Raw genomic sequence first — 9615 nt, 5'->3', positions numbered from 1 at the left:
CACAATAAATTATGACCATTGAAAATATATGAATTGTAAACTATTCATGTATTGCTCTGATACACACACGTCATAGTTCATATTATCATACAGTACAATGTTGTGGAATTCTTTACATCTGTGATCCAAAATAGCAAAAGAAACATCCAGCCAGGGCAAAAGAGGGGAAGTATTGGAGTCATAGTGCCCTCGTTACCAAATAGCTTTGTATCTCATAAAAGTGTTAATATACATTATGCCCCCCCCCCCCCCCCCCGAGATCAACCCCTTCGTTTCCCCTACCCCTAGACCTAGTCTTGGTCTTGAATTTAGTCAGATCTGGACTGGAACAAACGCCTGCATTGTGGGGGTCTCATCTGCCCAATTTCTGAGGTTACTGCTGTGCTGTCTCTATGTTACTGAGGTTTCATCATGGTATGGCAGTGATGGCACTGTTGTGGAAGTTCCCTACCTCTGGTTCAAAGATTTCACACTTGAACTTGATGGGAAGTTTGTTCTCAAACATGCCATCATCCAGAGTGGTGTGAGAGCCTGTGCAGAGCCCTTGTGCTAGGGGACAGAACACGGAATATTATTGGGCAAACAGAGAAACAGGATATGATGACATAGTGAAATCACTGAGAATGGTGTGATGCTGATGTGGGTCTACAGTAGGCTACCTTCCTCCATTGAATAGTTGCCAGCTTGTCACATACAAATCATAATTTTGACCAGTTGGTTTTCCCTTTTTACCTATTTCAGAATGTGATAGACAGTGTGTAGCTGTAGTGTAGTACTCCATTGAAAATTCACAGTCCATCATTTTACATTGGGTCAGATCAACGTCAGGATTGTCCTTAGCAGAGACCGTCTCTTGAGTGGTGAACTCCACAAAGTAGGACGGACACTCAACCCACTGTGAGGATGACAGCAAAGTGATTTTAACTTGAAATAGTTGTTACAACATCGAGTTTTGTGAGAGAGAGTCACATCTATTCCTATAAAATGCTTTTATGATTTTTGGTTGCACCTCATATCATGTTGGTTAAGTGCCTCCTACTCCTCTCCAAGACAATAGCAAAGTAACATTTTATTTTAATAGCAAAATTGTCATATTTGCCATACAACATAGAATGAACGAACTCACCGACCTGCATGCTAGCTCCTGTTAGGTTGAGGAGGGTGTAGTAGTTGGTGAGGCGACTCTTTCTGTTGTATGTCTGGAGGGACAGATTGGCCGTCTCTACTATGATGGGGTCATCCAGGCGCTCTACTGTTGGACAGTCTGGACACGTGTCGACGATGAGGTAAGGGCTCACTACTATAGGTCATTACTACAGGTTAGTCAAACTAAAGCAACAATACACCAGTAGGTCATTCAGCTGAAGGTTTTTTTTGGTTACAGTGCATACTGTATATTTTTCCTGACCTATTGACCTGACCAGGAAAAACAAAACCCTACTAGTCAGACTCTACCTTGTTGGATGGTACATTTTATTGCTGCGGAGTTCCACACTTTTCCCAACGTACAGTAGATAGATGCCATACACTGCCCATACAACTGTTTAGTGGTAAGAGAGTTTCATTCAAAAATCATATTCCCCCACACCCTGTAAGCCAACCTGGACTCAGGGGTAGATGTAACATAGTAAACGAAAAATCTGGGACGCTCAAATATGTTACATTTGGTATTTCTTAATTTGTGGATGTCCATCATCCATTTGTATGATAGGTTATTGATTGCAATTCGTATGATGTGTTACGAATTACAATTTGTATGATATGTTACGAATTACATTTGCTGTGGCTAACGTTAGATAGGTGCATAACGTTAGCTAGGTGGCTAAAGTTAGCTAGGCTAAGGGTTCGGCTTAAGGTTACGGTCAAGGTTAGGTTAAAGGAAGGGTTAGCTAACATGCTAAGTAGCTAAAAAGTAGTAAGTAGTTGCTAAAATGCGAAAGTTGTCCGTGATGAGATTCCAACACTCAACCTTTGGGTTTCTAGATGTTTGCCCGACCAACCACCCTCCTTTTGTTTTTGCCTTAAGTAACCTCTCTTATCCAACCATACCAAACATAACATATGGGCCGGAGGAGATGGCTGCCGTTTTACACGCTCCTAACCAATTGTGCTATTTTGTGTGTTTTTTTCGCGTTGTTTGTAACTTATGTTGTACATAATGTTTCTGCTACCGTCTCATATGACCGAAAATAACTTCTGCATATCAGAACAGCCATTACTCACCTCGAACTGGACAAAGATTTTTTCTTTAATGAGTCAGACGCAAAGGATTAACTGCTGACATCGGACCAGGCCCAAATCCCTGTCATTCACATGAAGAAGAGATGCCGATATAGGGGACACAGGTCCGGGTGCTTTGTGAAAAGTCGTCGGCGAGTGGGTAACCCGCCTCTAACATCTGTCCTATTGGCCAATGTGCAATCTTTGGAGAATAAACTGTATGAGCTCCATTCGAGTCTATCCTACCAGGGGACATTAAAAACTATAATATCTTGGATAATATAATATACGACATGGATAATATACAGTTGGCTGGGCTTTCCGTGCATTGGCAACACAGAACAGCTGCCTCCGGTAAGAAAAAGGTTGGTGCTCTGTGGCTATTTGTCAATATGAGCTGGTGTGCAAAATCTAATATTAAGGAAGTCTCGAGGTTTGGCTCGCCTGAGGTAGAAAATCTCATGATAAGCTGTAGGCCACACTATTTACCAAGAGTTTTCATCTATATTTTTCGTAGCGGACTATTTATCACCACAACCCGATGCTGGCACTAAGACGGCACTCAACGAGTTATTTAAGGCCATAAGCAAACAAGGAAGTTGTTATGCGGAGTGGAACTGGGGAACCCAACGGCTGACTCAGACGAGGAGACTGGGTTGAAGTAACCACGGTATTTATTGAAACATGGGGGAGATGGAGTGCAGGTTAGGGGAAGCTCGGGGGGGTTGCTGGAAACCAGGTGCGGAGGCTGAGGCTGGAGCAAGAGGGGTTGAGACAGGGTAAGCAGGTCCAGAGGGGAATCCAAGGGAGTAGTAGAGTGGGGAATCCAGGACAGAGTGCAGGATGACGAGACGTGGGACTGGAGACAGGGACCAGAGTCAGAGAGGGCAGAACTGTAGCGGAGAGGAAAACAGCGCCAGGCAAGCAAAACAGGGACAACAGGATAACTGGATCTGAATAGTAACAAACGGCTAGAAACGTAGACTGACTGACTCACAGAGAGGGAGAGAGTACTGGGGGAGTGGCGGCAGGTCAAGGAGACACAGGATGAGCAGTAGAGGGCGTTGCAGGAGCAGATGTGACAGAAGTGCTCATCCAGAGGCGGCGCTCCTAGTGGTCAGGGACTTTAATGCAGGTAAACTTAAATCCGTTTTACCTCATTTCTATCTATGTGCAACCAGAAGAAAAAAAACTCTAGATGACCTTTACTCCACACACAGAGACTGTAATTCTATCCTCCTGATTCCTGTTTACATGCAAAAACTAAAGCAGGAAGTACCAGTGACTCGCTCAATACGGAAGTGATCAGATGCTAAGCTACAGGACTGTTTTGCTAGCACAGACTGGAATATGTTCCGGGATTCATTCGATGGCATTGAGGAGTATACCCACATCAGTCACCGGCTTCATCAATAAGTGCATCGATGACGTCGTCCCCACAGTGACCGTACGTACATACCCCAACCAGAAGTCATGCATTACAGGCAACATCAGCACTGAGCTAAAGGGTAGAGCCTCTAACCCAGATGCTTATAAGATATCCCGATATGCCCTCAGACAAACCATCAAACAGGCAAAGCCTCAATACAGGGCTAAGATTGAATCCTTTACACTGGCTCCAACGCTCGTCGGATGTGGCAGGGCTTGCAAATTATTACGGACTACAAAGGGAAGCCCAGCCGTGAGCTGCCCAGTTACATGAGCATACCAGATGAGCTAAATTACTTCTATGCTCGCTTCGAGGCAAGCACTGAAGCATGCATGAGAGCACCAGCTGTTTCCGACGACTGTGTGATCACGCTCTCTATAGGCCTTTAAACCTTCAAGACTGTTGGAAAAGCATCCCAGGGGAAGCTGATTGAGAGAATGCCAAGAGTGTGCAAAGCTGTCATCAAGGCAAAGGGTGGCTACTTTGAATGATCTAAAATATAAAATAAATGTTGATTTGTTTAACACTTTTTTGGCTACTACATGATGCCATATGTGTTATTTCATAGTTTTTATGTCTTCACTATTATTCTACAATGTAGAAAATAGTAAAGATAAAGAAAAACCCTTAAATGAGTAGATGTGTCCAAACTTTTGACTGGTCCTGTACATATTACCTCAATTACCTTGACTAACCTGTAACCCCACACATTGACTCGATAACGGTACCCCCTGTATAAAGCCTTGTTATTGTCTACACCTAAGGTCTACACCTGTTGTATTTGGTGCATGTGACATAACATTTGTGATTCTAATTTGAGTGTCCTCGATTTTCGTTTACTATATTACGTCTAGTCTTTGAGACCCCTACATGGTATACTTCTTACTGGTATGTCAGCTACATCCTTCACTTCACATTTCTTCCATGGCTTCCTGCTGATCACGTGACATTTTGTCTCTAGCACATCTATGGTTAAATATCACCTCTCCTTCCTGGGGAAAGAGGTGGAGGTAGGGAGGGAGTTAGTCCAGTAAATGCATGCATATTTGGCTTTCTACCCAATAGCCATTTGACAGCTTTGCCTGTTCACTTGACTTAATATTAGGAAGACTTTACTCTCATAATTGACTAATAAACGTATTTACTGTAGGCTGGTAGTGGAGGATTTCTCAACACTTCAAAACTCCTGGCTACCTCTGGCGAGCACATGGAGGGCTGTGCGGCCCCACAAAGAAATGCCACCCCACACCATGACTGACCCATCGCCAAACCGGTCATGCTGGAGGATGTTGCAGGCAGCAGAACGTTCTCCACGGCGTCTCCAGACTCTGTCACGTCTGTCACATGTGCTCATGTGCTCAGTGTGAACCTGCTTTCATCTGTGAAGAGCACAATGCATCACTGGGGGCAAACTACCTGCCCTCCAGGACACCTACACCACCCGATGTCACAGGAAGGCCATACAGATCATCAAGGACAACAACCACCCGAGCCACTGCGTGTTCACCCCGCTATCATCCAGAAGGCGAGGTCAGTACAGGTGCATCAAAGCAGGGACCGAGAGACTGAAAAACAGCTTCTATCTCAAGGCCATCAGACTGTTAAACAGCCACCACTAACATCGAGTGGCTGCTGCCAACATACTGACTCAACTCCAGCTCACTTTAATAATGGAAATTGATGGAAATTGATCAATGTATCACTAGCCACTTTAAACAATGCCACTTAATATAATGTATATGTATATACTGTACTCTATATCATCTACTGCATCTTGCCATCTTTATGTAATACATGTATCACTAGCCACTTTAAACTATGCACTTTTATGTTTACATACCCTACATTACTCATCTCATATGTATATACTGTACTCGATACCATCTAATGCATCTTGCCTATGCCGTTCTGTACCATCACTCATTCATATATCTTTATGTACATATTCTTTATCCCTTTACACTTGTGTGTATAAGGTAGTAGTTGTGGAATTGTTAGGTTAGATTACTCGTTGGTTATTACTGCATTGTCGGAACTAGAAGCACAAGCATTTCGCTACACTCGCATTAACATCTGCTAACCATGTGTATGTGACAAATAAAATTTGATTTGATTTATCAAGGGCCATTGCTTACTGAACTGTTAGTTGTTGATGAACAAGTTGTTGATGAACAATTTGAGAAGTTACAATGTACAACTTCCCACCAGTGACATAGATATAGATTATCAGTTTGTGGTGTCCATCAAGGTGCCATAACGAGTTTGGTCCAGCAACATGGTATGACCTTCTATGCAGCCTCTGCGACATGGTTCTGAGGGCAGCCGCCCTTGGCCTAATCAGACTTACAATATTAGTGACACATAGGCCGAAGTTACTTGCACTGCTGTCTCAGTGTCTGATATTCCAACATAACTGCATAGCCATACACAGATCCGTCCTCTGTGTTAGCTAGCAGATCAACTTTATGATTAAGTAATAATAGTATTTAATCAGAATCAACCTTGTTAACGTGGACTGAAGGGCATCAAGTCTAGGATTATCGGAGAGCAGAAGCCGAGTGGAGCCATTTACGGTCTGTTTGCAGCGGATATGGAAATTCCTTCTCGCCATCTTCAATTGTGGTGTTGTTGCATCAAACTGACTGTACACCGATTTAATGAAAGGAGGAGCTAGGGAAATTGCTGGTACAATTAGCATATTAAAGAATGCATTAAGTTAGCGTGTGTAGGTGTTTATTTAGCAGCTGTAGGCGTTCATTTGAAGTGTACAGGACCGCGTGCAGCCGTTTATTTAGCACATTTGCACGCGCTTATTTGACTCGTGTAGGCCTTAATTTAGCGAGTGAAGACGTTAATTTAGCGCCTGCACCTGCTTACTTTACACACACAGCATTAAAAATATTGCGTTTTCACCACGTGCTTTGGGAGCCAAACGGCATTCCATAGAAAACACAGAATCCTACTCATTACTCCACGTGCTAATTAGGTCACTTTTGTTTTGAACCGATTTCGCCATTGACTATGAACAGGGCACCTGGTTTACACCCGGGAGGCAGGAAGAGTTCCAAAACGAATGCCAGATTAATCGAGTCCCCTCAATGAAGGGAAGCGAAGTGGGAGGATGGTCGATTTTCACGTGGAGCTTGGCAAAAGGGGGCATGGTTTGTTTACATAATTGTCATCCAAACCAAACCTTCACTCGTTGTGACGAACTGAAGTTCCAAACTGTTTTAAACGAGACTGACAAAAATTATTCTATTTACACTTTGTAGACACTTTTGACACTAGAGTAAATGTTTCTGACTCATATTGATGCCACACAGGCCGTTTTCAAAGGGATTACTTGCTTTTTGGGGCAGTCGTTCTTTAAATGAAGGGTTAGGTAAGGGTTTAAGATTAGGGTAAAGTTAGGGTTTAGGGTAGGATCATTCCAAAGATTCCAGATAGTACTGACCCTTTCGATACATCTTTCCACACGCCCACTATTTTCCTTTTGACATGTGGTCGCCAGATTGGGCTGCAGCATAGAGATAGATAGAGGGCTCATCTTTGTTTGCCTGACATTTCAAACTGAATTCTTCTGCTGCTCTCGTTCGCTACATACTTCAGTCTGAGACTGCCATCGTTGAAGTCGTTTGTAGTGATGTCAAAATGAGCAGTGGCGTGCCGTGGGCCTGGGGCCTGGGCCTTCAGTGAGGTCCTACACAATCCCACCCGAATTAATCCACCTCTTATTACCATCATTATGATGCCATGGCTCTAGACACTATACATTTAGACAGAAACGCAGTATAACCAGGTGTTGCGTCACCTTGAAATTGACATTTTTATTCAGAGAATTGCAGGGGAAGAGTACAATACAGTACAGTTCAACTAATAGGCAAGAACATAGTCGAGTGCAACAGAGTTATATTAATATTCTTCTTCTATCCATTTCTGGTCCACAAACTTTGAGCTTTAAGTCCCCCCCCAAAAAATACAGTGTGTTCACTAAACAGCGCATTGTCGCACCCAAAGCAGTTTCACCGTGATGATAAAGACACATAACTATTCACTGAAAATAAAAGAAAGAAAACAAATAATTTGCAACATAGGCTATTTGCCATTTTATTTTGTTAATATATAGGCTATTTAATATTAACGAAATAAAATGCGAAACATACATACACATTTAATAAAAAATAAAATGCATTGTATGCCTACTCACCAAAGACTGATTATTTGAACACAAAATCCTTCCTCCTTTCTTTCCTCAAGAAGACTTCAATGACTCTGTTGTACAGTCTATCTGTGCGTTTTAGTTCCACCAATAAGTCCTTTTCTATTGACATGGAGGCTAATGCTGAAAGCCGAGTCTGTCCAGTAGCATTTCTGGAATACGTTTTGATTCGCTTTAAGGCCGAGAATGACCGCTCGACAGAAGCCGTGGACACAGGGATAGTCACTGTCACACATGCCAATGTGTAAAGTTGCCCCATGTCCTCATTCAGATTTTTCTGCTTAAGGAAATCAAGGAGATCAGAGGGACTTTTCCCTTCAAAATCAGTCATAGCATACATTACAGTCAGTTCTGTTTTTAGCTTGGATAGGTCGAACAGTGTTCCGTGACTCTCTGTTAAGCTGGAGAAGGCTGTTTGCGGGAATTTTTTCCGGTAGGTCTGAAAGTGCTGGGGGTCCAGGAGGGAGAGAAACATTAATTTTTCGTGGTCTTGAAACCTGTTTCGTATCTGGCAAAGAATGTTGTCCAGAATATTGCTGTGGAGTTGTTGGTAGTATGTGCGAGGGTCTCCTTGTGCTGGGCCTCTGCGTGCGCTGGGTGAACTTGAGATGCGCGCTGTGTCATCGTAGATTTGACTGAACCTGCGCCTCTCTCGCTCAATTGTGTCACAAAACTCGTTCACCCTTGTCAGGCAGAATTGTACATCCAAAGTTTGTTTCTGTAGAATTCCAAAAAGCACATCCGAATAATTAAAAATCCCATTGAATGTTTCAAGCAAAAAACAAAACTCAAAATCATCCAAACGTGCATTAAATCCATCAGCCATAAGCACAGTATCCCCGTCATGGTCATCATGATGTTCCAGTAAGTGGTTAAACAGCTCCTTTAGGGCAACTCTCTTTTCAAAGACTGCATTGACCAATCTAGATGTATATTGCCACCTCGTTGGTGCAACCTTAGGAAGACGACGCTTGCAGATGTCATCCAGCAGTTGCGTGCGCTTAGGGGATCGTGAGAAAAATGCTGCAAGGCCATTGAGGTTGGCAAAGAAGACCTTGCATTCTTTAAGCTTTGAGGCTCCTTGAGTCAGTACTAAATTTAGTCGATGTGCATAGCAGTGAATGAATAAGGCCATCGGTGCCCTCTCCTTAACTTTAGCCTGCACCCCATTGAGTCCAGATGCCATGACTGCTGCGCCATCAAAACACTGTGCCACAACTTTATCCAGACTACATTCATTTTCCTCCAAGAAACGGAAAATAAGAGCGGCAATGTCATCAGCTCGCTTGCCGCTTGTCACATCTTCAAATCGGATAAATCGCTCCTTGACTCCTGTGTCCATCACATAACGCAGGACGAGTGAGAGCTGTGCTGCATTTCCCACATCTGTTGTCTCGTCCACCATAACAGCAACAAAGGGAGCTTTTTTAATCTCCATTTTGATCTCTTCACATGATGGCTGAATATGATTGGATAAAAGATCTAACATAAAGACCAGCCCTCCAAATCTCAACCTGGGGCTGGAAGCAGTGCAACCAAGAGGAAAGCTATGAAATGAAGAGTATAACTCTTACTCTGGGGAATAATTTAATACATATTTGTGGGAAAATATATTTTAAAAAAAATTATATTCTGATGATGTTTAGGCCAGCAGAGAAGGCCTTGCTGGAACTGACGGCCCACCACTGAAAATGAGAGATGTTGTACAAAACAAAGTCAGTGATTGGATCATCTCTAACCAATCAGA

The 9615-nt window shown here is 43.0% G+C and overlaps 1 protein-coding gene across 1 annotated transcript; it reads right to left on the bottom strand.

The window, feature by feature from the left end:
• Nucleotides 1-409: 409 nt before the first annotated feature.
• On the bottom strand, nucleotides 410-4625 carry LOC120052133 (fetuin-B-like; the record flags this gene model as incomplete). Its single annotated transcript, XM_038998975.1, has 4 exons — nucleotides 410-549; nucleotides 808-895; nucleotides 1131-1300; nucleotides 4529-4625. Coding segments are annotated over 4 exons (495 nt in total), but the record flags the coding sequence as incomplete, so codon positions are not given.
• Between the last annotated feature and the right edge of the window lie 4990 nt (nucleotides 4626-9615).

This window comes from Salvelinus namaycush, chromosome 8, assembly GCF_016432855.1.
Source record: "Salvelinus namaycush isolate Seneca chromosome 8, SaNama_1.0, whole genome shotgun sequence".
Lineage (NCBI taxonomy): Eukaryota > Metazoa > Chordata > Actinopteri > Salmoniformes > Salmonidae > Salvelinus > Salvelinus namaycush.
The sequence above is the reverse complement of the archived record's forward strand: the minus strand, read 5'-3'. Positions and strand labels throughout refer to the sequence as shown.